The following is a 27,890-nucleotide window of genomic DNA, read 5'->3' on the forward strand; positions in this document are numbered from 1 at the left end:
GCTAAACATTGTAAATTAAAAAGACACACATTTTCTTATAGAAAATGGTTTACATGGTAACAGTGAGGCGTATTACACAACAGGGTGTTTTTCCCCAGTGCTTAGAGCGCTACATAAACATACAGTCCTGAAGAAAAAACGAAGTGTAAATTAAACATGATTATTAAACAAACCTCCGCAACTACAGGCGGCGCTGTGACTTACTTCACCATTGCCGTTTAGAAAATGCTATTTACAGGAAGAGACGTTATTTGGACGGTATGAATAATAAGATGATTTCCCCAGGAAATTCCTGATTGAAGGGCGTCGTTTAAACAGGTAAGACTGAGCGATATGAATACGTGTATGTGTACAGTTAAAACGTGAAAGTAAACTCGCAGTTTTTTTCTTCAGTTAAGGAGTGAGTTTGGTTTGGTTTCTGTTAGCGCGTAGTTTTGGTAAAGAAAAGTTCCCATTCCTGTTCCGGAAAGTCGTTGCCCGTATCAAGAGAGTTTACCGAATACCTTCCCTGCCTTAATCATAATTAATGAATCTATCGCTGTATATTTCCTTGATAATTAAAATACTCCTTTAAATACTATGGTATCATTATGAGTCCTAGAAGGAGGGACGCTGAAGAAGCCTAAATATAAAGTTTAGGCATTTATTTTGGTCTTATTTAGATGGTTACGATTAAATAAAACTGTCATTTGTAAAAAAAAAAAAAAAAAAGTTTTTAACAACTTGACGCTAAACCACACAATTGAATACAGTACAGTGAGGGTAATAGTGACCTGTCGGGGAAAAAAAAAAAAAAACACGCTTCTATTGGGCCGGCTTGTTGGGGAAATACCCAACCAGCTATAGAGGCCGGTAAGCCACAAGCAGGTACTTGCTGTGCAGTGTGATAGCGCAACAGGTACATCCACACCCAGCCGGTAAGCCACAAGTAGGTACCTGGACTCCAGTGATTGTATTTAGGTATGGGGAATATAAGAATTACATTCAGGGGATTCAAGTTTTTAGGTTTAATTTTTTTTTTTTATTAGCTGATTTCTTACTTTTTTGTCATGTCATTCTTGAATGAAACATTTGTGTTTTTCTCGGAACTGTTGCTTCTGTGGTTTCTTGGGTCCCAAAACGATTAACTCCCAGAGTAGCCATTATCACTTCAGTACCTGGAGTAGTTGTTGGCCACTAGATGGAGACAAACCTTCCGAATCATTGAGTTTGCCCTGAGGAGTGCTGTTTGGATACAGAGCTCAGACATTAAATATTTAGCGTTGTGAGCTTTGAGAGGTAGGAACCAACTCAAAAAGTCTTGATAGTGGCCACCAGAGAGTGTGAGCACAGCTGGCCCAAATTGTCTTAATTTAGGAAACTTGATGAAAGAAAGAATTCAAGCTCAACTAGTTTCTTCAGCAGCTGCCAGAAAAAAGTTGTGTGAAAGTTGCTTGGTATTTCATGGCATTAACGGCTACAAAACAGCATTGGCTTTTTTCAAAGACCCAAATTAGCACTTCTGTTACTGCATGTAACCTGATGTGAAGCGGTCCAAGATCATGGGAATGGGGTTCAAGATCATGGGAATGGGGTTCTGGTGAAGCAGCGGTCCAAGATCATGGGAATGGGGTTCTGGTGAAGCAGCGGTTCAAGATCATGGCAATGGGGTTCTGGTGAAGCAGCGGTTCAAGATCATGGCAATGGGGTTCTGGTGAAGCAGTTCTCACTGTGTGGAGTTATGGAAATACTGACACAAAACGGCTGTTAAATCAAGGATACCCACATCAAATAGGTAACAACTGGCCCAACACAAGTTTGAATGTTTTGCTTGGTCAGAGTATAAAACATAAATGTTAATGTGCCATGTGGAGCCAGATGCCTTATCCAAGGCGACTTACAGAGACTAGAGTGTGTGAACTATACATCAGCTGCAGAGTCACTTACAATTACGTCTAACCCGAAAGACGGAGAACAAGGAGGTTACGTGACTTGCTCAAGGTCAAGCAGTGAGTCAGGAGGTTACGTGATTTGCTCAAGGTCAAGCAGTGAGTCAGCGAGTGAGCCTGGATTTGAACCGGGCACCTCCTGGTTACAAGCCCTTTTCTTTAACCACCGGACCAGACAGCCTCATACTTTCCTTCCTAGAAGCATTAGATCACATGTTGCTATTACATTGGATCACGTTAGGGATGTGCTTTTGGTACATTTTTATGAACGTTTGAGTGCTATGCAGGTGTCAGCATTTAAACGTTTAATATCTACATAAACACACACACTATTTATATTACATAGTGATGTATATTGACAGCCCTGGTTAGTATTGTCCAAGCAAAGAAACCTTAAATAGGCAAATAATGTTTGAACATCTTAAAGACATAACTACAAAGTTTTTGTTGCACCAATTAGAAAAGCTACATGGAGGCAATTGCCAACCCCCTTCTTTTTTTATAATATCCGCCTGTGGCACCACAGCAGTAGGATATGTGCGCGACGGACTGCTGTATAGGATGATAAATTACTAAAATTAATACAGTAAAGAAATATGCATTTGTTGAAATTTGTAACGTGGCGGATTATGCGTCCTAGAATATTATTCAACGTTTAACCACTTTGGAGTTTATATGTTTAAAATTCCCATCCCTAGATCATGTGTGTAGCTATTGCATTGGATCACGTCTAGCGATTGCATTTGATCATGTGTAACCTATTGCATTGGGTCACATGTAGCTATTACATTGCTGAGTTGTGTTTAATTTCTCTTTCTTGTTTGTTTTTTAGGTTCGCAGTGGCAGATGTGCTGAAACACAAACCTTGGCAAAGCTCTGTATGTGAAGAACAAAACAGCTGAAGGAGGAACGCTTTTAGGGTGTTTTTGTTCCTCCTTCAGATAGGGACAAGAACAAGATCATCTTTAAACAGCAGAGCAATAACTAAACATGTCAAACAGTAAAACACACATGACATGTCTACTAGGTGGTGAAAAAGAGAAATGCTAAATAGAGATTATTGGAAGGATATTTCAAAGTGTTGAGGGCGATTGTGCTGATAGAAGGTTTCCCAAACTCTGCTTTTCTGGTGGGATGAGGTTTCCGGTGAATCGAGTGAGTGACTGACGAAGTCTGAGGCTATATTTGGACAGACTTCTTCCTAGAGGGTGAGTTTCGCAATGGCTGTTTATCCTGTGCTGGAGTGGCACATTTGTACTGTACAAATTCACATAAACCATTGATCCAAGAGTAATACGTTATTGTGATTGGAAATCACATATGAGAAATCAACCAGTCAGCGTAGCGGATTTGTCAGAAGTTCAGTATATTATCCTGTGTACAGGTGTCCAACAGAACAATTCTGAAGTTAAAAATCAGCAACATGTTCAATGTTTGCAATTTTTATAATAAATTAAATCTCTTGTAATAAAACATTTTGCACAGCTTGAGCAGTTCATATTTGCTTCATGGCCTGCTTGTCCAAACTGCACGAGATGACTGCTGTTATACAGAATTTGATGTCTCAATCTGGGGATTTGTGAGGCAGACTGCTTGCACCTGCATGTATCACTTTTGTACTGTGACTTTAATGTGCATGCAGGTTCTTTTCAATAATAATTAAGTGCAGCCGTGGTAGGGATTTGTATATACTTTGTCTCTCTCTGATGTAGCGTACTTGTTATAAAATAAAACCACGAGTGCTATAGTAAGTTCGCTATCTCTATTAAGACATGGTAGGATTGTGTTCCTGTGTGGAAATGCATGAAGTATATCCTGCCATTGTGCTGTTCAGCACATTTGAGGAAGTTGAAAGCAGCAGAACTGTTTTTTGTCAACATTAGCTCCATGAAGGAGTCATGCTGAAAATGGAAGTCATGTGACAATTGCTTTTCTTGGCGCTATAGATCAGGGTTTCCCAATCCTGGTCCAGGGGGACCCCATGTGTCTGCTGGTTTTCATTCCAGCTGAGTTCTTGGTTACTTAATTAAACCCTTAACTATTCATTAGATTAATTAGACCTTGTTAATTGTTTTCAGCTTTTAAGCAGTTTGAGATTTCAAGTTAACTATAACTTGAAATCGGCAACATTTAGGAGCTGAGAACAATTGAAAAGGTCTAATTTAAGCACATTATTAGTTCAATTAAGGGTTTGATTAAGTAATTTAAGTAGTGTGTTCTGTAAATTGAAACGTTGCTGTCTTCCTCAGGATGGCTAGCTGTGACACAGAGTCAGACAGCCTGGACAGTACCTGCTGCGGAGGGCTGTCTGTCCTGGGCATTTCCTCAGAGAAAGGGGAGAGTATGGGGAGTTCCAGTGTGGGGACCTCTTACCACCAGACCCCCGACATAGAGGCGCACACGCAGGGCTACGATGTGGAGTTCGACCCGCCCCTGGAGAGCAAGTACGAGTGTCCCATCTGTCTGATGGCGTTGAGGGCGGCTGTGCAGACTCCCTGCGGACACAGATTCTGTAAGGGCTGCATTGAAAAATCCCTCAGGTGAGACCCCGGGCAGAGCGGGGAGATTCTACAAGCTAGGATAGAGAGACACTCGCTGTTACAAAAACCTTCATTTACAAAAACAAAGTTATCATAGAAAAAGTAAGAGATTTTTTTTTTATTTGAATTGAAACTCCTAGCTTTCAATTAAAACGTAAATGCAACTAAGATGGACCAAATGATATTGTTTTGCAAAAAATAAATACAAGTAATTGTAGCTAACACAATAATTCCATAAAGCTTAGCCCTTTTGCACTTCCATTAGTTACATAGGTCTCAAATATGCAGGTTTGACCAATCAGGGCTCTCCAAAACTTTTTCCCATTAAGGTCTAGGACTCAGCTAAAAAAAAACTTAAATCGGGGGGAGATTTTTTTTTGTTTTTTTTTTTAAACCTATTTAATATGGTCAGCTAGTAGTTGGGAGATTTAAAATGACCTAATTTCATTCTTTTTCTCTATATGCAGTAATCCGTCGCATATCCGACTGCGCTGGGACCAGAGTAAGGGTGGATATGTAAAAAGTAGGATGAATGAATCCTGTTTTAAATACCATTCTACACAGCTGTAACCATTACTACATTCGCACAATTATTGTTTTCAGAGTCAGCTTTTATTAGGGAGCTCCCCTAAATCTCTTGTTTAGAAAGATTCAGGGTATTAATGCTTGTGACAGAGTAGCAGTCTGCTGTTTGAGTGTGCATTCACTGCTGAGTGACAGGCAGAAGATCGAGACGGAGGTTGAAGTTGATATGCCCCGCATGCGAACAGGATTTATTTACATATCAACACACTGAACAGCTCACGTGACACTACCAGCACTGGCAGCGCACGGAGCTCATACAACACAGTGTACGAAAACTTTGGTGGGATCTACAGTCTCTGAACTAATCTTATCTGCTCAATAATAAACTAACGTTGCTGACAAGGTTGATCATGGCGGATAAACGGTTAGGGCAGATGTGACGGGCAGATACTGTATGTAGCTATGGTCATTTGGAAAATAAACTACTGTAAAATCTACTGGTTGTTTGTGAAACAGTCAGCAAGAAAGCCTGAAATGGATTTCAGCAAAACCCGCAACCGTACACAAGAGGTCAGATGAAAGGGGGTGCAACTCAGTATAGTGTTTAGTTCTTCAGTCTGCTCCGATTGAAGACGTATCCAGGTCCATGTTTTTCAGTTCTCCAAAGGGGGAATTGCAATGCAGAGTAAGAGCCTGCCAACATTACAAAGCTTGCACCTCACACAACGCAGCTTAATTGAACAGGGTGCAGCTCCCTATATATATATATCTGCAGTGGGGATGCCCGCGTCAAGTCCCTGGGACGCAGACAACTGCAAACCCGAGAGTCCCAACAAACGATCCGTGCGTAAAAGATGCGGGTCCCCACGCCCCCGAGAGCTTTGCAAGTATTATGCAGCAGTGTCTTCTGGGTCAAAACATGTTACTGGCAGAATGCATGCAAGTCAGTAGGGTGCAGTAAGCAGCAGATTGCTTATTGACAGGAAAGGAGCCAGATTCACAGGGAGTGCAAGACTGAAAGCATGGCTTACAAACCTAGTGTTGTACCATATATCCTGTTTTAAAATTTAAAAAACTTGTGTGTTTGAGTATTAAACACTTTGAAACTACACATTTGAGACCTATTTAATGAATGGATGTCCTTGGTGGAAACATTGTTTGAAACTATTTTGTTAGCTACAACTTAAAAAAATATATAAATAAAATTTAAAGGTGTTTAAGTATCTTTACAGAAGATCAATACATAAATGTTTCGTAATATATTTCCAGCAATTAATAACTTTGTTAGTGCATAACATCTAAGAAAGTAGATCTTTTTCAGCTAGTGCCTTCATCAGTAATGTCAGTAAATGTAATCTTTGTGGTTCAAATCTTTTTTGTTACTGTAAATTCTAAAGGAATTAATTAATCTTAACACTGATTGGCTGATAAAGAAAAAGCCCAAATATGCTTGGATTTCATTTTTAATATGCCTGATCAAATAATATCTTGTGTATTTTTCTATTATCCTTGCAGGCAGGGTGGCAGGCATATTGTAACATTACGTTTTTAGCTGCAACTATCATTTAGCTAACAAAATAATTCCATAAATTCTTACCTGCTATGCACTTCCATTCATTATATAGGTCTCAAATTTGCAATTTTAAAAGAAGCACATGTTAAAGAAATATTTTGATTTTAAATCATGATATCTGCTGCTGCTCTTGTTAAAGAAATCTCTGTTTGCAAGCCAAGCTTTCAAATGGCATTGCACTTTCTTGGTCAAATTGTCCCCACCCCATCAACAGCTTCTTTCCTGTCATTAACCAACCAGCTACATCCCTTATTGACTGACAAAGCATTCAGCCAGTCACATGGTTTTGACCCAGAAGACACCAAGGTGAATTGACCCAGGAAGTGCAACAGCTTTCCAGAGAATAAAAGGGGCGTTTACACTGGCTGCGAAATGCGTGCTGCCTCCTTGTGCCTCGCATTGTGTTGCCGCAGACCCCTGTTCACACCGAAGGCAGGCTTCCCCTATAAAGACAAAAAGTGAAGGGTGCCGTTTAAAAAAATAAAAGCTGTTTCGATGCACACAGAAACCCTGCGGAGTACCTGGAAATAAATGCAACAAAATGCTTTTTCAATCAGAGAAGTTTCTTAAAGGAGCTCACATTGACATATACGTAAATATTCACTTGCCCGATTGTCCCATCTAGACAGCCCTCATGCATTGGCGTTTTGGTTTGCATCCCGGTAAATAGTAAGTGTTGTATTGTATAGCTCTGGATGGTCAGATACATGGTAGATGAGCTTTTCTTCTTCCATCTAGTTTGTTAATTGTGTGCGGGCCGTCTTCTCTTGGGAAAGGAACCCTCTCACTTTTACCTGATTGGCTTCGGTGTGAAGGACTTGATTGAAAAGAATAGCTTCTACTTTGTTTGTGATGCACCCTGGTGCTGCATCGCGTCTGGTGTGAGCGTCCCTTAAGGCATGGAAAATAAGAACATTCTGTATCCTAAAGCATTTCTTAATGCTATGATAGTGTTCTTAAAAACTGCACATTCAAAATCTATGTAGCTAATGAAAATGTAAAATGCAAAATATTTTGTCACTTTAAGAACTGCTCATCGACCTGTGCTTGCTGTCTGGTGCTTCCCTGTATAGCTGTGTGATTCTGAATTGTTCTCAGACCTGTGCTTGCTGTCTGTGCTTTCTCAGGGATGCAGGACAGAAGTGCCCGGTGGACAATGAGGTCCTGCTGGAGAACCAGCTGTTTCCTGATAACTTTGCCAAGCGAGAGATTCTGTCCCTCACGGTGTGCTGTCCCAATGAGGGCTGCATGCACAAGATGGAGTTGCGCCACCTAGAGGTGGGTCAGACTGCGGGTTTGGATGTTGTTGCATTTTTGACGAGTGCAGTTTATATAGGTCTTATTTTTGGTTTTGCAGCGTACAGAATAACATTTTTTTTTTGTATAAATTAGAGCAGCATATTTATTTTGAGCATTGAAACCTATTAATTAAACAGCATATTGCAGTAGCTCAGCTACTTAATGCAGTAACTTTTATTTCAATTTTTTGTTTATGAACAGCTAAAACACATCACTCCCACACATTCAGAAGCAACATAAGTGTGAGTGATCACTTAAGTGCACTTTCTCAATAAGAACAACCATTGACATGGAACAATTAGATGAGAATTATCACTCAAGTGTTGCTTCATTGTGGCTGGACAAAGATATTTAAGGAAACAGTTGGCAACCAATAAACATTTTCCAACTCATTTGCTTTTCTATTGAACAGCTTTATTTTGGCTTATCCACCTGTCCCTTTTACATCATGCTTACAGACTGTTCCATCTGATATGACTTTCCCCTTAGATAATGCTCCCAGGGATGCTTTGTTTTTGTTCACTAAAACTACTATTCTTTTACCTGTGACTGCTTATCCAATTGTGATGACCCGGAGTTCCCTCAGTCTTGTTTTACTGACGTGTGCTCTGTGCATTCCCGGGCCTGTCCCCAGACGCATGTGTCTCAGTGTGTCTTTGCCACTGTGGAGTGTCCGCTGTGCCACACTGCTGTGTGGAGGAGCCAGCAGGAGGAGCACATGAAGCACGAGTGCCCACGCCGCGTGACCAGCTGCCAGAACTGTGCCTCCTGCATCGTGTTCGAGGAGCTCCAGGTGAGCACCACACGCTGGCTTTTTTTGGTTTCACTGTCTTAAAGTACATAGTGCAGCAAAACATTTCCAGTAAATCTTACCTAATGCAGAATGCCATCATTTTGTAGGTCTAAGATTTTCCTGTATGAAAAATGCACACTATGGTAAAGTGATTGATTGATTGATTGATTGATTTTCTTTTTAATGATAATTTATTTGAAGCTGTTAGTGAAGAAAATGTATGGGGCGCTCCTTGCAGATACAAGATGTGGCATGAAGGAATAAGTTGACATCAAATACACATCAAACAGGAAAAGTCGTGATTGGCTTCCAGGAGTTTGGGTTCTTTTAAAGGAAATAAATGACAAATATTTAGAATGTTTCATGTTTTTTTCTGGAGAAATATATATCAAAAAAGGCTCTAAGTCTGAGTCATTGGCTATGTTTCCATTGGAGCTGTTAATTCGCTAAATAAACGTTTAAATTAATGTGTGATTTAGCCCAGTGGAAATAGGCTTCATTCACATACATTTAGCTATTATGCGAATTTCAAAAATACTCTAGATTTGCTAGTTCATGCAAATTAATACGTAGAAATTCATGAAAACATGGCAAGTTCTAAAGGAATTTTGTTTAATTGGGCAGCAGAAACTTCTTGTTGTGCTCAAGATGCACAAGTCTTCTTTACAGTTAATTGAAGAATATGATGTGGCAGCTGCAAAGCAGACTTTCTATACAAAACAGACAATTAACAGGCTTATCAGTCTAAGTGATACCGGGTTCCTAGGTGGAGAAGTTAATGGGATTCTAAATAAGCAAGTGAATAACATAATAAAGCACACACAGTGATGACATATTCAGTACAAAAAAGCACCAAACCAGTGCATATGGATATCAAAAAAAGGAACGCAATATTAGCTATAAAATTAACTAAATCAATCCCACGTACTAGTCTGTAACCCTCTATACTATAACCCATTTGCCACCCTGCCTCCCACTGTTAATATGCCTACATTAAAATAGGTTAAAAATGAGTTAACATACAATTTACAGGTGCATACTTAAAACAAATGGAAAGATAAAAGTAACCGTTTTGTACATTACAATACTAAAACTAAATATATTGAATATGGTGTGTGTACAGTTATGCCAAATGTTTTGCATCACCCTATAGAATTAACTTATTTTGCTTCCTAAAGTCAAATGAAACCTACTGAAAAATAGTACTTTAACATATTGAATTACATACCGCTTTGTAGTTTTCCATGAAAAAATGTGACATTTTGAAATCTAACATGAAATACTGTACTACTATTGTGGCTATCCTTTTGTAGTTTCGTTGATTACATGTTAAATACAATGTTGAAATTATGTTCATATAGTCTCAATCCTTATTGCATTGTTTTTTTTTTTTTCATGAATTGTAACGAGAAAATAATATTACAGCAGGATGCTGAAAAGGTCGACTTTTTTGTAACAAGTCTGATTCATTCCTTTAGCACAGTATAAGGATGCGCTTGGTATCATTTGACACATTAGGTTGGATTCAGTATGGGGCTCCAGTTCGTTTACAGGTTTGTAGGTTTCCCTCCTGAAGAATCTTTAAGAAAAATGTACTGTTCAAAAAGGGGGATTTGGGCATGAAATGCCCAGTGTTCAGGATGCAATACAAATCAGGGCTAAAGGAGATCCAATCAGAGCACACTATACACAGGGTGAATTGCAGGAATATGTTTTATAACTGTTATTAGATAAGGATATGACTCGGGTGTACAGGTCTGTATAATAACTGGTTTGTCAGACCATGGTTTCACCAGCAGAGCTGCAGCACCTCTAGCAGTCAGAGGCTTGCTAAAGGAATGCTTGGATGAGAGGAGGTACAGGGCTGATGCTTGCAGACAGAGTGTGTAACTGGAGCTTATATTGACTCTTCTGCTTCCTGCAAGAGCCAAAGGAATGCACCCAAAGTAGACCTTTTAGACCACAAGCCAGCCAGCGGAGTGGCCTTGGAAAGCTTGAATTAAAGCAAGCACTTGTAGGATCACTTCTAAAACTTGCTTTTCTGTGTTTGCCTGACAGTACCATGACCAGGAGTGCCCCCTAGCAAACGTGGTGTGTGACTACTGCAGTACGGAGCTCATCCGGGAGCAGGTAAGATGAGTGGGAGGGGAGAGATCTGGACTCTTGCCTCCTCCTCTGCAGGGCTGTGTGAGGAATCCAAGAGATTCGCTTCCATTTTGGTTGATGTACATTTGGGAAAGTAGAGGAGAGGGTACCTCATAAAGAATTGCATGTGTTTGTTTCTCTGCTTGGGTTTTTCCAGTGCTTTGTAAAAATGACCCTGTACCAGCACTGGGTATCCTGACAGAACAGTTTACTGCTTCATTAGCCTCCTTTTGCTTTTGATCAGATAACAAAACTGGTTCCTGAAGGTGTACACTTTAGAGATGCCAGTACTTGTGTTGACAACCACCTAACTTACAGGAGTTTTTAGTTAAATTGTAATATAGAACAGAATATTGGTGCCTGCACGTGTTGGGCTATAATTAAATATTCTACAATAAACAGCTGAAAGTTTTTCAACTGAATTCTCTCCACTAACATGTCGCTAGATAGTTTCTATAAACCACAGCATCTTGTTGGAAGCTGCTGCTGTTAGCTGCTGTTGTTTATATCCTAGTGTAAGTATTTAGACATCTTCAACATGTAAAGGTAACCATCAACACAGAATCTTAGTAGGTGGTTTTACAGGTTGTTTGTTTTTAATAGAAAAATAAATTCTGAATTCTGAATGGCTAAAGATTTTTAGGGTACCTGATACTAATAACTTGAGTTATAATTAAGACATCTTGGGCATTTTACACCAAAATAAATATATTTTATTTTAATAAGGTGTTGTTCCTAGTGTGAGTTTATTTTAAAATGTTGTTATACTTTTCTGTTAGTCAAATATAATATATAGTCAAGTCATACTTGTCATAGCTATAGCCAGACAATTGTTTAGGTTTCTTTTGAATGGTAAATCTGGATATGTGTACCCAGTCTGGTGTGCCCCTCCTGCTTCAAGTAGTACATCTGGATATGTGTACCCAGTCTGGTGTGCCCCTTCTGCTTCAAGTAGTACATCTGGAGATGTGTACCCAGTCTGGTGTGCCCCTTCTGCTTCTAGTAGTACATCTGGATATGTGTACCCAGTCTGGTGTGCCCCTTCTGCTTCTAGTAGTACATCTGGAGATGTGTACCCAGTCTGGTGTGCCCCTTCTGCTTCTAGTAGTACATCTGGAGATGTGTACCCAGTCTGGTGTGCCCCTTCTGCTTCTAGTAGTACATCTGGATATGTGTACCCAGTCTGGTGTGCCCCTTCTGCTTCAAGTAGTACATCTGGAGATGTGTACCCAGTCTGGTGTGCTCCTCCTGCTTCTAGTGGTACATCTAGAGCTGTGTGCCCCTCCTGCTTCTAGTAGTACATCTGGAGATGTGTACCCAGTCTGGTGTGCCCCTTCTGCTTCTAGTAGTACATCTGGAGATGTGTACCCAGTCTGGTGTGCCCCTCCTGCTTCTAGTAGTACATCTGGAGATGTGTACCCAGTCTGGTGTGCCCCTTCTGCTTCTAGTAGTACATCTGGAGATGTGTACCCAGTCTGGTGTGCCCCTTCTGCTTCTAGTAGTACATCTGGAGATGTGTACCCAGTCTGGTGTGCCCCTTCTGCTTCTAGTAGTACATCTGGAGATGTGTACCCAGTCTGGTGTGCCCCTCCTGCTTCTAGTAGTACATCTGGAGATGTGTACAGGAACTGGGTAATAGTATGCAGGGTTTACAGTTAACCCTGTATGTCATGCACCAAATTAAAATAAACTAAATAAACACATACAGTATAACAGATAAAAGGCACCTTTTAAACCAGAAATTCCTTTTAAAAATAAATAAATACCCCCCCCCCCCCCAAAAAAAAACAAACAAAAAAAAAACCTTTGACACTGTAACAAAACAGTCGTGAATCTTTTTAATCATGTATTCATGTATATACTGTTTTCAAAAGAAACATTGGGAAAGGTGCAAGGTGGGTTCTCAGCTATTCCTAAAACATTAAGGAATGTTTTGTTAAAGGCTGTGTTTTTCAACACCCATTTTGATTCATGAAATTACATTTGCAGTTTATTTAACTGTTTTAGAGATGGTTTATTAGCTAATTCTAATTTTAACACTGTTTAACATAAGAATGTTTTTAACCCTTTGCAGTCCATTTATTAATTGCACGTCAGGTCTAATTAATTTTCACACGTGCAGTTAATTTTAGACGTGCTGTTTAAAAGTATTTTTTTCCACAGTCAAACGGGTTTAAATGGCCCTGCATATCAACAAAGCACTCACTAGGCATCTCCAGCCCCGCCCCACCCTTTCGTTCGCTATCGCTTTCACCTATGTAAGAAATAAATAATAATAAAAATAATAGTCATACATACCGATCAATCATCTCCTGATCACTTGTTTTATCACCAAACTCCTCAATAATGCGATCCAAGTCATTATTTTATTACTATAATCTCAAAAAAGCTCTGCAAATGTCCGTGTTCTCTGTGCGCTGATTCACAGGCAGCCGGCTTGTTTACTTACGACCGCCCCGTTATCTGATACCAGGGCCATGTATGACTATTCATGAGATACGCCTTTTTTTTTTTCGACTTGTCTCAGCTCCTGTCGCTCCCACTCGGCAATTGAATGGTTTTCTCGGCTTTTTCCGGAGAAAAAACGACTAGAAACCCGTTTTTTGCATTGCTATAATGATGTCGGACCCAGTCCGACAAAGGACCTGAGAGGAATAATTGCAATGTCGGACCCAGTCCGACAACGGACCGCAAAGGGTTAAACACTCAGTTTGATTAGAATGGGACTCCTCTTTTAAGTCACAGTCCTTAACCCTTTGCAGTCCATTTATTAAGTGCGCGTCAGGCACGCCAGGTCTAATTAATTTTCACACGCGCAGTTAATTTTATACGCGCTGTTTAAAGTATTTTTTTTCACAGTCAAACGGGTTTAAATGGCCCTGCATATCAACAAAGCACTCGCTAGGCATCTCCAGCCCCGCCCCACCCTTTCGTTTGCTATAGCGTTTACCTATGTAAGAAATAAATAATAATAATAATAATAATAATCGTACATACCGATCGATCATCTCCGGATCACTCGTTTTATCACCAAACTCCTCAATAATGCGATCCAAGTCATTATTTTATTACTATAACATCTGAAAAAAGCTCTACAAATGTCCATGATAGTCTCTGTGCGCTGACACACTCAGCCAGCTTGTTTACTATGAACGCCCCGTTATCTGATACCTGATACCATGTATGACTATTCATGAGATACGCCTTTTTTTTTTTTTTCGACTTGTCTCGGCTCCTGTCGCTCCCACTCGGCAATTGAATGGTTTTCTCGGCTTTTTCCGGAGAAAAAACGACTAAACACCTGTTTATTGCGTTGCTATAATGATGTCGGACCCAGTGAGGAATAATTGCAATGTCGGACCCAGTCTGACAATGGACCGCAAAGGGTTAATGTTTTGTGAATAAGGCCCATGTATTAATTCCCAATATCATTGAGAAATGTTTGGTGGTTGTGCTCAAGATGCACAAGGAATTGTTTCATCTCTGCAAAGAGCTGTTGTAAAGAGAGCTGTTGTTCTCCTCTATGCGAATGTCCAGTAGGAGGCCTGCATGCTCACTGCTCTTGTGTGTGTTTGTGTTCCAGCTGCAGTATCACTGTGAAATGGACTGTCCTCAGGCCCCCGTCGCCTGTACCTTCAGCTCCTTCGGCTGTCCTGAGAAGGTGAGCTTCTGGAAAGCAGGGTCCAGCCTCGCCTGCATCCCTGCTGCAAGGCTCCAGCACTTCAGTGATCCCACTTTCTTATTGTTTCAATTGTACGAAAGACAGGCAAAGTACATGCATACATAATGTTGTACTTTCAAACTAATCCTGCTAAATAGGCTTTTGTATCATTTTACAACAGTCTTACCTGTGTTTTACTATTGGGTTCCATATGAAAAGAAACAGAATTTAAATGATGCCTTTAAACAGGTTATAACTTAGCAAACAATGTGTGTTAACTTGCATTTGCAGATGTAATAGATGCCCACATTATAGCAAACCATATATTATTTCAATCGGGTACAAGGTTAACGTCAGTATCCTGGACTGAGGGGGGTTGTTTCACCGTTGTCTTAGATGTCTGTAGCCTGAGAATATCTACATGTGATGTCATCAGTACACACAGTGGCAGTGCTAGCTGCCCCCCCCCCACCTTTAAGTTGTAATTGATTGCTATTATTCCAACTCCCTATCAAAACGTTGATAAACCTGTAAATTGTGAAATGAATTTAGCTAATACAGCAACAGGGTGTTTTTTCAAAGCTTTTTGCTCCAGAGCAAAATTTGCTTCTGATTTTCTAGAAGTACAGTACAATGTTGCATATCTGACCCCCTGTGGACTGGGGTATAGGCGGATATGTGAAAGTCAGATTTGCAAACATCTATAGAAAAAGCATTTACACATCCATAAATAGGTTAGTGAACAAAAACAACACGCAAACTGCTTTAAACATGGGGACATTTTTTGCTTTAAAAGTAAGCAAACGTAAACGAGATTAATTAGGCTACAAAAACACAGTGTTGCTATGCGTTTTGCTTTAAGCCATCTCCACGCAAAGCTTTTTTTTAAAAAAAATATATATATATATACAAAACAAGTGGTAAATGTACAGTAACCTGCAACTGATGGCTTCTTTCTTAACTCTAGCAGTCCCTGCCTCCCTGGTTCTGCTTTCTTAATATCTCTGTCACGGTACTGTGCACTCTTTCTTGATATTGCCAACAGCTGATAAGCAGCTCGGTTTGAATATTGCTTCAGCTATTTTAAACAAACGGCCGGTAAGCATTGCATTTATGAAGCTTGCTTGCTTTGTTTAATTCAAATGCATTTAAAAGCTACAACAACACGCTGCCAATATCTGCAAGTGTGCCCTCCATCATATAAACACATTGCACAGAAAAAAAGCTTTCTCGACTGGTGTATTGAAACGTGACTGCTACACGAAGCTGACTGACATGCGCACACAGCCCACCTCTCTTAAAGAGAAACGCACCAAAAGGCTGATTGCTATTGATCAGTTATGTGACAGTCAGATATGCGACGTTCCACTGTAATTGTAAACGTTTTTAAAGGTGCAAATCTAGCAATAGACAACATAGGTATGGAAAAGAGAAAACAAAATATATATACTTTATATCATCTTTTTTTTTTTTTTTCCCCCACTTAAACCGTTTTGGAGAATTAGCTGGAGTTTATTTGCAGTAGATAAAGTGGAGCACATTTTGCACTGGAGCAAAAAGCTTTGAAGATGTTTGTAGATGTTTCTCATAACATCATTCTGGCTGTGTTCTTGTATACAGAACAGAATGGCAAAATACTTGCAACTGATTTGCAATAGCAGAGGATTTCTATTTAAAGACGAGTCTAACTTGCTTTCTGTATTCGGCTTGATTACATTTGCAACATGAATACACCGAGTTCAGTTGGTTTTAGTACTCAACAGCTGAGTAATCAACTGCTGAATAAAGCAACCAAGATAACTGAGCCATTCCCTCCTAAGTGACCCAGCTTTGTTGTCTGATATCTTGTGCTTTGAGAATTCATATTTCTCATTAAGGCTGCCATGGCTGCATGAAAGCCTCATAGCACTTTGCATCGACAAAGAGTGTGTGTTCTTACAATATAGTCCACTGTCATTTAGTGGCTATTCTGCATCTAATTCTGCAAAGACATGACGTGTTTTGATTTGATTTATTGTATAGTACAAAATTGTACAGCTATTTTTCCTCCTCTACCCTGAGTCTGTGCTGTTGTCCCCATGGTGGCTTGCTGGACCACTGCTGCAGCACAGTGATCCTGACTTCATACCCCAAAACAATAATAACATATTGTACAGATAATCTCATATATAAGCATTTTATTTCTATCATTATAAACATATTTGTCATCTTCATGTTTTAATAGTTTCACAATCAATCTATTGTGCTTAGCCAACTAATATTGCTTCTGTTCAAACATCGAAACACATCTCAAAATAATGCAAAATTCAGCAGTGTACTAAGTTAGTCTTATCCTTCACAGTACTAAGTTAATCCACTTGAACAGGATCATCACAAATCTGATTTGGTACGCTGCAATCAGGATCTTGTTTAGTTTCATTTAGCAGATGATCCACCTGTAATGATTAACTTCTGGTACGCTGCAATTGAGATTGGCGGGTGTACTAACTTTAGTGGACTAAACCTGCTTAATCCACTAGTTAGACACATCAAGTGGACTAAAGTTGGTACGCTGCACTTGACCCCGAGAGTCTTTTGGCAGCTATGGAGTGGCTATCAGAAGTGATTGGGGTGGGACGTAAACACTCACAGCTCTCTCTTTTAATTAATTTATTTATTTAAAATAAATAAAAGAACGTCTCAAATGTCAAAAGTGTGGATTGATGTTTGTTTTCTGACTGGTTGACGTGAACCGATGTGAACTGGTCTGAATCTGCGCATGTTTTTAAATGAGTACAATACTAACACATTCAAAGTTCTGGTTAAAAAATAAAAATAAATCTCCTGAGCAATTGCTCAGTCTTCCGCCTCGCACTGCCCCTGTGTACATCGTAACACAAATTGACTTCAGATCATTTTGCAGCACAACCACAGGGAATTCAGCCCCCCAAAAATTAATATTATTGAAGTGTTTTTAACAGTATAGCAGTGCCGATTCTGCCATGATAGGTCCCTTAAATTCAGAACATTTACATGAACAACATTATATGCTGCTCAGCACATTCAAATGAGAACAGTTGCTGATTTGTGTTCAAAATGTATGTTTTATCAGTAAATAATTATAAACACCTTTGTTAAAAAATTGTAAAGGGTTTTGTTAGATGTATAGTAATTACCAGATATAGACATTGCATCTAGTCGAAATGTTTGTCAAAGAAAATAACTTTACAGATTTTACCATTGAGTGTTTAATAGTTATGAAGGTCTTAGAAGATCGTTCATTATTCACTTAGTTAAATCTGGCCCCTTGTTAATGAGGCAATCTCCACGTATTCTAAGGCCTTATGATTGGACACTTTTATAATGAAGTTCTGTTATTTTCTGTTTACTTGTCCATTAATTTTTCATCTTTTGTTGCAGATGCAGCGAAACAAACTGGCGCAGCACATGCAGGATTACACGCAGATGCACTTACGTTTGATGGCGCAGTTCCTGCTCGATAACCGCATGCCCGCTCATCTTCCAGAGAGCTCTGATCTCCACTTCGCCCCGTCCCCCTCGGCCGGGACCATCCCCCTGCCTCTCTCCCTGGCTGGGGCTGCTGCTGCAGCCCCCTCTCTCCAGTGCCAGAGCTCTGCGGCCCTGCAGGACCAGCGTGAGACCCTGCAGCAGCTGGAGGCCCGTCTAGTCCGGCAGGACCACCAGATCCGGGAGCTGCTGGCTATCAAGGAGACGCAGAGCGCGCAGGTGGGCACTCTGAAGAGGCAGGTGCGCACGCTGGAGGAGAAGGTGAGCGAGCTGGAGGCGGAGCAGTGTAATGGCATCTACGTGTGGAAGCTGGAGAACTTCTCCAGCTACCTGAGCAACCAGGAGTCCGAGCAGCCTGTGGTCATCCACAGCCCTGGCTTCTACACGGGCCGGCCGGGCTACAAGCTCTGCCTTCGGCTCCACCTGCAGACTCCCAGTGCTCCACGCTGCGCCAACTACATCTCCCTGTTCGTGCACACCATGCAGGGCAAGTACGACAGCCAACTGCCCTGGCCCTTCCAGGGAACTATCCGCCTCTCCATCCTGGACCAGACTGAAGGTGTTGTCCAGCAGAACCACGAGGAGGTGATGGATACTAAGCCGGACCTCCTGGCCTTCCAGCGCCCCACCGCCCAGCGCAACCCCAAGGGCTTCGGCTACGTCACCTTCATGCACCTACAGGCCCTGCGGCAGAGGGAGTACGTGCGGGACGATGCACTGCTGGTGCGCTGCGAGGTCACCCCGCGCCTCGATGTGAGCAGCATTCGCAGGGAGGGGTTTCAGCCCAGGGGCACAGAGCCCCCTGTTTAACATGGAGGTTCAGCAGGGGGTGATATTGAGTCACTGGTGTTTCAGCAATATTAAAGACAAGAAACAATATTACACAATGTCAGTACGGGGCTGATTCGATGTGATAAATACTCAAGGTCAAACGCTATGCAGTTGTATGATGGAGGTTGTGTATTGTAATTGGAAACATCAATCATATAAATTTGCTTACCTATTTCCTTTTTAAAAATATATTGATTTGCTACATACAAGCCCAGGATACAGCAAAGATAGTGATGTTTTTTTGTAAACACTGCAGGATGTTCTTTGGGTCAATTACAGTGCTTGTAATTTTAATGGTTTAATTCGCGGTTCAGAAGCATGCCAAACAACTGAACTAAATGAGTTCCGACTGCAATGTGCTAATTAATACGAAGATCCGGGAAATGAGTTTAGCCAATATCAACAAGTGGAACAAGTCAGGCTGATCATGGGAATCAACCCATAGACCGGTATATACAAAATAAACCCCAGTCTTACACAATTTTAAGAAACATTTCTTGTGCCTTGTAGTGCGCATGTATTTCAGCGACATTCTTCCCCCCTCTTTTATACGTTTTGTTTTTTCCCTGCAATTCCTTTTTAATATTCAGATACTAAATTCCTAACACTGTAACCTACCAAGAGACACAAGGACTAAAATAAAGTAACAGTTTTAAATAAAATAGACTCCAGCTTGCACAGTATAATATTATGTATTAAAGGATGGTAAAGCAGAGTTAAGCACTGTGCACAGAGAGGGATGGTAAAGCAGAGTTAAGCACTGTGCACAGAGAGGGATGGTAAAGCAGAGTAAAAACAATAACAATTAAGCACAGCAAATGCATTGGAAAAGAAACTGCGCATTAACATGCAAAATAGCCAGTGAAAAACTTCTAAGGGTTGCAATGTTGTATTAAATACCATAACAGTACATTAAAGTACGATATTCTATGGTGGCTGATGTGATTTGCACATACAGAACAAAAGTGTTTGTGTGTGCAACTCATTTAAATGGAACAAGCACTGACAGTCTCTAAATTCACATAATAATTTACTTAAAAGGTACGCTGCAATTGACCCAAGTACTATAAGCAATAACAACATACTGCAGTGCCATTACATCGTGTTGCTCAGCACTTGCCAGGAGCACTGCAAATGTTGACTTCTTAATCCCTCTATAACTATTTACATGCAGTCTGTTTTTAATAAGAGCACCTTCATATTGAATGTTTACTGACATTATTTTAGTGCCTGTGTTTTAATGAATACAGAATGTTAATATTACATTACTAAACAATGTCATTTATTGTTGGTCAGTGAGTTATATAAACACTGGATAAAATCCACAGAGCAGATTCATTAGTTATTATTATTTATTTCTTAGCAGACGCCCTTATCCAGGGCGACTTACAATTGTTACAAGGTATCACATTATACATTATTTCACATTATACAGATATCACATTATTTTTACATACAATTACCCATTTATACAGTTGGGTTTTTACTGGAGCAATCTAGGTAAAGTACCTTGCTCAAGGGTACAACAGCAGTGTCCCCCACTGGGGATTGAACCCACGACCCTCCGGTCAAGAGTCTAGAGCCCTAACCACTACTCCACACTGCTGTGTGCTTTAATTGAAATCCAGCCATACAGACCCTTGGCTGATTGTCATTGTCCATTCAATGTGACTGACAGATGCAGTGTACATCTGTGGTACATGGATTTTTTTTATTTCAATGAAATTGCTCCGCAAGTGCACCTCAGTCCTGATCTGAACACCCCTTGCCATTCAGTCCAGGACACCTCTCATTCTAAACTGGGGAAATTCTTGATTGTGGGCAATAAACTCATTTCACCTTGGTGAGATTCAAACCCAGCTCGCTCCGATGAAGTGAACATCGTGCAGTCTCTCATTTGTTACATTTTCCTTCAGTGGTCATTGTAATTATCATGATGAATCCTTGAAAGACACTTGATGATGTGACAAACCTGTGCTGAGACCACCTCGTGATCTTCAACAGGATGGTCTCCAATATTTTAAATACTATTTTATCTACAGATCCCTTTATTCCAGAAAATAGCGGCACACAATAAAATCTTCTTTTTCTAAATTGTGTGTTCTTTATTGCAATGTAATGAGTGTTAACTGATATCAGTGTTTTGTTGTATTGGATTAAAATTACATTGAGAGAAGTAGTAGGAACAAAACACAAACTAAAAAACAGGAGAAAAAGTCACTGCTACTAATGTAAACCTGCAACCTAATTCACTTACAAGCAACTAAACAAAATGAGTGAGTGGTGAGCACTGTCGTAAATGAATGAATTTAGAAATACTTAAACAAACTTAATTACAATGACAAACGTTTTGACTAGAAATCCTTCGAAGACTCAAAGACTTATTTTCTAAACATTTGTCATGGAATTTCAGTTTATTTTAGTAGCATGTTCTTTGGTTCTAAAGGTTTGTCATGGAATTTCAGTTTCCTTTAGCAGCATGTTCTTTGATTCTAAATGTTTAATACTGCACTAGCCACCATGCTTTACAGAACTACTTCAGTGATTGATTGTTAAATAGGTGCTGACAAAATTCTTGTGTATAATTATTATCCAAAGGGAATTATAAAAAAAAAAAAAGTCAGCTGCAGTTCAAATTACTGAACACTGGAGGGAGCCTTTGGGTTAAAAACACAAGCACCATCTATTGGTTTTGTTCTCCTGTGACCAGAGGCTGACCTGCATTGTTTTAAACGATGGATTTCAATTTTAAATCAATCATAAATAAAAACAGAAACGATTCAAAATGCAGCCACACAATAATTAGTAGTAGTAGAATATGAGCTCTCTAATCTCTTCTCTTGAAGGCCTCTTCATGCAGGTATCTGCCGATACTGGCTGCATGCCCACTTCCAAGCATACATAGATATACCATCGATAACAGCTCATTCAATATTGGGACGGAAAACCTTGTCATTAGGAAGTACTGGCACTATAGTTTTTGAAATTCAAGAGACTAGCAACAAAGTAGTTCCATACATCTTATGTGCAGTTCATTCATTATATAGGTATCAACCGTCCAGTTTTGAAAGAAACACATGATATGTTTTTTTTAATTTAATACATGGTATCAGGTCAAATAAATCTATGCTTGCAAGCCATGCTTTCAGTTGGTGTTGCAATTGCTTGGTCACCTGGAGGGTGAAATTGTCCCCACCCCTTCAATGGCTTCTTTCCTGACATTAACCAACCAGCTGCTTCCCATATTGACTCACATGCTTTCAGACATGACACAAGAGACACTGCTGAGCTAAAATGACCCTCGAAGTGCACGTGCAACAGATACCCTGAGAATAAGACAAATAATGTGATAACTTTATTTAACCTTAATAGTACTAGATAGTGTGTTTTCTATAAGGAGTTTTTTTTAACTACATTTGAGACCCATAAAGCTAATGGAAGTGCAAAACAGGTAAGACTTACGGAATAATTGTTAGCTAGTTTAATTAGACAAAAATAATAAAACAGAACAGGACAAGTACTTTCATCATATTTTCAGGAATCCAATGCATGCGCTGCTATCTAAGAAGTGTAGACAGTAGGAGGCCTGCAGCTTTAACTACCTAGGAAGGGGTCTGACCACAGGCTTCAACCCGCTCCATACCCTGGCAAAGGGACATGCTAGCAATCAACCAAACAAACAGAAAATCACCGGGCAGCAGCAGAACAACAGAACCTTGTGGGTGGAATGAAAATACAATAGATTGAGAAGACAGCAGGAAGGGCCAGGCAGAGCACCTGAAAGAAGACCATTTAGGAGGGAGGGCACTTGGACCAAAAAAATACAGAAAACTGGGAGGGGGCTGAAAAGCAAAACAGAACTGGCAAAAAGATATAATACTATAAAGAAAAACTTTGATCAGCCTAATTTTGTACCTTTTGTAGTGTGGTGTCTGAATGAATGACTGTGGATGAGCTGTGGACTTCATTGACAAGCTACAGCAGACCCTGCTGGCCTGGCGCCTGGTGAGCGCAAATGGACACCTGCAGGGCTGCTCTTTATCCTCCAGAGGGTGGTAGCTCGCCACTCTCGAGTTCCTGGGTGTAAAGACGGAATTGGCTTGGTTGTGGGATCAGAGGACGTCCACTGACCTCTAGTTCTGCTAAGCTGTTGTGGTGGTGAAATTGTGGGATAAAATAAGTGGGCATACTAAAAAAACTAAATTAATACATGACAAGATGCAGAAAGCATGTGAGAACATATGAAACGGTAGACAGTATAAATGAAATTCTAATTTGCAGGCGGTGTTCTCTTTACCCTGTTTAAAACCAAGCACAATAACCCAACCAGCAGTCACAAAAACATACACTTTATTTAGACTTCAATGTTAACAAAATCTTTCATATCTAAATACAAGTATATTGTAAACCATTAATCATGGGCTATCAAGCCAAGCTGCAGGCCTGCTGAGGTAACTGCAATGGCAGGCCTGGGAGTTAAACCACAGGGCAGGTTGTGTCATGATAATCAACACCCCACTGGAGGCATTCCTGCTCAACAGAACCCCTCTTGTGTTGATTTGGAAAGGATAATGTAAAGACGTGTTTTGGATTTCAGAATAATAATTAAAAAAAAAAAAGTAAAACAGTTTTTTCTTAAAATAATAATAATAATAAAAAAAACAATCAGGGTTCAAATATTTCCCTGTGTGTGTAGCGGCAGTTCTGGGAGAGGAATATGTACATGCATCTCATTTTATTAGTTCAAGTGTTTATTTAGCATCAAAAACCTTTAGAAAAATCCTATAGAATCTATTGACTTTAATCACCGGTTTTGCAGATCTGTAGAAAGATAGAAAAATAGAACTTCTTCTATAGTAATCTATCGATTTTTTTTCTTCTAATGGAATTTCATTTAATGTATTTGTTCTTAATGTATTTATCTTGTTCTTAGTTGACATCAGCAGTTTCCCTGTTCGATCCATTCACACATTCAGCATGTTAAAGATGCTGCTGGTTCATTCTGCACAGGTTGTAGCTGAACAGCGTCTCTGCAAATGGCACAGAGAAGATTTCCACGCTTGTCACGCCGCTCAGGATCTGGCTGTTCCATTGATGGGTCTGAAAGTTCTACGAACAGCGTGACATCAGGGAAGTATTTGACATCTCAAAGCCACAGACAAAACTTAAAAATCTGTTGAGTTAACCAAGGTTACAACTGCATTATTTATTTTTAAATAAATATACTAAAAACTAACTTCCAACCTTACCCATTACAGATTCCTAATACACACGACAGTGTGCTAGACATGAGACAGACACTCTGCTTCACACAAAGAGTTTATTAGGAATCCAGAAATAGGACTACTGTTGTGCTGGGGAAAAAACTGCTGTCATAATGTTGGGAAACTTTTAGGCACACCAGTGTTAAAGTCCTTGATGTGTCTGATTGAAGTCCTACCCAGGAGTCTGGAGGAGAGAGGAGGGAGGTGGAGGTTGAGTCTGATTGAAGTCCTACCCAGGAGTCTGGAGGAGGGAGGAGGGAGGAGGGAGGCTGTGTCTGATTGAAGTCCTACCCAGGAGTCTGGAGGAGGGAGGAGGGAGGAGGGAGGCTGTGTCTGATTGAAGTCCTACCCAGGAGTCTGGAGGAAGCAGGCAAGGAGGGGGGAGGAGGGAGGAGGGAGGTGGGAGGTGGGGACAGCACTGGGGTAGCTGTTAGTAGCAGGCAGGGGACAGCAGCCTTGTCAACCGGGGGCCGGAGTAGTCTGCTTCCTCTGAAGGAAGCAGGAGACAGCAGAAGAGAAGAGCAGGTAAACTCACACATCAACATCACAGAAAGCAGGGCCAGGGTGCTGTATCGAAGGCAGTGGAGGTTAATTTGAGTGTTTCCTTCCATCTGCTGCTGACCAGTTACTATCATCACAGGATGAATGAGTCGAGATCTTTAATTTTCCAAAAGGGATCCAAGTCCCCCTTAAAAACACAGCTATTCAGAAATAATTCTTCTCTCCAATTACTGAACACGTCCAAAGGTCTTTGAGAGAATCCTTGCCAGTCTCTGTATTACAGTGCTCTTAATGACAAGGTTTCAGGTTTCTTTCACCAATTGGTTCTATTGTACAATTAAGCAAAGGCAAATTATCAGAGGAATACCATCATTATAATGGTATAAAACTAGCCAGATCCAACACAACTTGTTTCTTGCTAGTTTCTTATATTTCTTATATATAACAATTGGCTTCTACTTTGTGTGATCAAGTCAAACATGCCAGAACTCCAGGGTTGCAGTATTCAAGATGTTAGTTAGAGGACCTGAACTTATATTTACATTTGTTCTTTTAACATCCCTGTGTGTGTGGTATGTTCCAAACCTCACCTCCTAACTTCTTTCATGAAGAAGCATCACACTTTCAGTCCCAGATCTCCAGTTCAGCTGAGGGTCTCTTTATAGAATGAAAGCCTGTACTGACCCTGCAGATAAGAAGGGGAAAGGGGATCACTAGAGGAGGTCGACCCTCCACCTGACTAACTCTCCTGTAGATGAACCCGGTTCTGAACCATTCCATGTAGGCACAACTTCCCTACGAAGGTTTGGGCCGACCTGGTCCAGTCACTAGGTGTGCTGTGTGGACAGCAGTGGTCCTGGGGAGGTTCTAGCTAGGCGCTGGGCAGCTCAGTTCAGGGGAGCCCTGCATTGAGATCATGACCAGTCCCCTCTGGGTCTCAGTGATGTGGGATTCGCTGACAGTGTTGGTTTGTCCTCATCCACCATCCCAGAATGCATCATGGAGGCGACAGCAAGGAGCTGGAGGTTGGAGTGCGCGTTGGCGATGGTGTGCCTCCGGACCCCACCCAGCTTCTCCAGATACGCCTCTCCTTCCAACTCCACCAGGGGCGCCAGAGAGTCTGGGGCATGCTGGGTAATTACAATCTCAGGCCCATAATGCATCAGGCCCACCACCTTCTGATGAGATTTGGACATCCGGCCCTCTGAAACACAGACCAGCAAACAAATTAGTCTGTGGAAAGACCCAGAAAGTCCAAGGTACAAGTAAAAAACTAAATAAAACTCAAGCTACGCAATATCACAGCCCACACAGCATCGAACACACACTGGTTATTGCTAAAGACATATGCTGCCCTAAAGATTCGTCAAACATGTAGGGCAATAACAAGTGTATGTGCACTTTGTAGGAGTTACTAGAAAATGTGTGGTAGAGTAAAAATATTAAAATAAGCACCGTCCTGATTTTAGCCTGGGTCTTTGTTCTTAACTTTTCAGAAGCACCAATTTTACAAAAACAATGTTGTCTGCTGTGGGAACTAGGTCTCTAATCAGCCACTCAGTACAAGGATAAACATTCAATACAAGGAATGGGAACATTACAGGTGTTTTGGGGAATTCCACTCTGACGATGGCCAAGGGGATAGTAAAACAGAAACAATACAGTCAATTACAGAAATAGAACACTCTCAAACTGGAACCCAAATATGACATGGCAAAAGAGTCTGAATTAACAGTCTGAAATAAACATCAAGTTTATATGGAACAAGTATTAACTGAAAATGTATACACACAGAAAATAGGTTGCCAGTAATCTACTTTAAATAAAAAAATTGGAATTACAATTTCATCAAATGCAGACACCACTGAGCCATCTACAGGTTGTGGTTTACACACACATACAATGTTTTTTTTTATTTTTCTATAATGTCAGCACTGCCCCAATCAATAACCCAGGTGGAGCCCAGGTTCAGCAGAACACAATGGGGATAATTCCTGCACTCTGATCGGCACTCTTGTGAGAATGTTTTCATTGTTTAACTCTTTCGAAACTTATTAAGGTTTACTTACTGTTTAACATTTTTTAGCCCTTTCCAAAGGATTTACAGAATGGCGAAAAATTATATCTATTGTTAGGTTCACAAAGGAATTCTCAATGTAAATTCCTCTTCCACTAGCTCCAGTGTGTCTGCCTACTTCATCAGCACTGTTCTACCCAGTTATTTCTCGTTAGGATTATGACATGCTAATGTAAAAGGAATGGCACCCTGGATTGAAATGAGACATACAAACAATGGATAGGAGATAAAGTGTGTGATCTGTTAAAACAATGTGGCACTTTCTTTAACCCTCAACAGAACTTCGCCTCGAGAAACAGAATAACACTGAGTAGCGGACATCTGAAACCATTAGGCATTCATCTTCCACAGCCCGCTCCTTCTCTACCCTTGCCCGTCAGTGATGGAACAACCTACTCACGGATATCAGGACTGCTCAGTCCCTGACCACCTTCTGGCGCCTCCTTAAGGCATACCTGTTCAGACGACATCTGTAAACCTCACAACTCTCGACTATACTGGACTATATTGCACCCAATTGTACCAGTACTTGCATCAGCTTGTACCTTCACTGAACTGCTCCACACCTCAACTACTGCTCCTACCTAGAACTACTTACTATATCTTGTATTTGATTTTACTCTTATAGGTATATTCACATTTTTTGTAATTGCTCTTATTTGAAATCTCTTATATTATGAGCCGTTTAGGTGGATTAATAAGAATGTATACAGGGCTGCTTAATTGTAGTTGGACTGTAGTGGGAAAGTGGAAATGAGCTGTGGGAATTGTGTTGAAAAATTCCCGCAATGAGTTCCCAACCCTACCTCTACCCCAAGCCCATTAGTATTTAAATAGAGGGTTTCCCCCAAAGGTAAAAGCCTTTTCTTTTCTGGAGAAGACCTGTACAGTGTGCAGCTTATTTGTGGATGCGTGTTTATTGCAGACAGGACCTGGGCCAGGTGAATTCAACACAGCAGGACGTTTTCCAAAGAGGCTAGAGTGACTAGCAGGAAGACACCTGTGTGTGAGGGAGTGAGACTCACCCAGCAGGCAGGATGCTCCTCTCCTGTCCAGGCAGCTCCCCAGATACGGAGACACGACACGTTCCACCAGCCTCTCCAGCTGGGAGTACTCCTCACAGGGACCGCTGGGGTCATGGATCCCCTGAAAATAGAGAAGCCGGTTACTATAGCAACACACGCACACAAACACAAACAGACACACACACAGTATGACACATATTTAATCTGGATTTCGATGAATA

At 40.6% G+C, this 27,890-nt stretch overlaps 2 protein-coding genes across 4 annotated transcripts in view; one reads left to right on the forward strand and one right to left on the reverse strand.

Annotated features, from left to right (window-relative positions):
* The first annotated feature begins 195 nt into the window (after nt 1–195).
* Nucleotides 196–20,896, forward strand: LOC117435117 (TNF receptor-associated factor 6-like). Of its 2 annotated transcripts, none has more exons than XM_034058066.3 (8): nt 196–318; nt 2,761–3,136; nt 4,178–4,468; nt 7,694–7,844; nt 8,500–8,658; nt 10,717–10,788; nt 14,387–14,464; nt 17,864–20,896. In XM_034058066.3, exons 3-8 carry the CDS (start codon nt 4,179–4,181, stop codon nt 18,779–18,781), a joined length of 1,668 nt encoding a protein of 555 aa, XP_033913957.3. In that variant the 5' UTR covers nt 196–318; nt 2,761–3,136; nt 4,178; the 3' UTR covers nt 18,782–20,896. The 2 variants fall into 2 exon arrangements, with proteins under 2 accessions (XP_033913957.3, XP_058858791.1); XM_059002808.1 differs by lacking the exon at nt 196–318 and adding an exon at nt 842–928.
* Nucleotides 20,897–21,035: 139 nt separating this feature from the next.
* Nucleotides 21,036–27,890, reverse strand: part of LOC117434600 (proline-rich protein 5-like) — a 44,129-nt gene continuing 37,274 nt past the window's right edge. For both annotated transcript variants that reach the window (XM_034057184.3, XM_034057185.3), the window contains exons 8-9: nt 27,670–27,790; nt 21,036–25,771 (exon numbers count right to left, since the gene is read on the reverse strand). In XM_034057184.3, coding sequence (XP_033913075.1) covers nt 25,482–25,771; nt 27,670–27,790 — 411 coding nt within the window. In that variant the 3' untranslated portion in view covers nt 21,036–25,481. The remainder of the gene's footprint in view (nt 25,772–27,669; nt 27,791–27,890) is intronic.

This window comes from Acipenser ruthenus, chromosome 28, assembly GCF_902713425.1.
Source record: "Acipenser ruthenus chromosome 28, fAciRut3.2 maternal haplotype, whole genome shotgun sequence".
Taxonomy (NCBI): Eukaryota; Metazoa; Chordata; class Actinopteri; order Acipenseriformes; family Acipenseridae; genus Acipenser; species Acipenser ruthenus.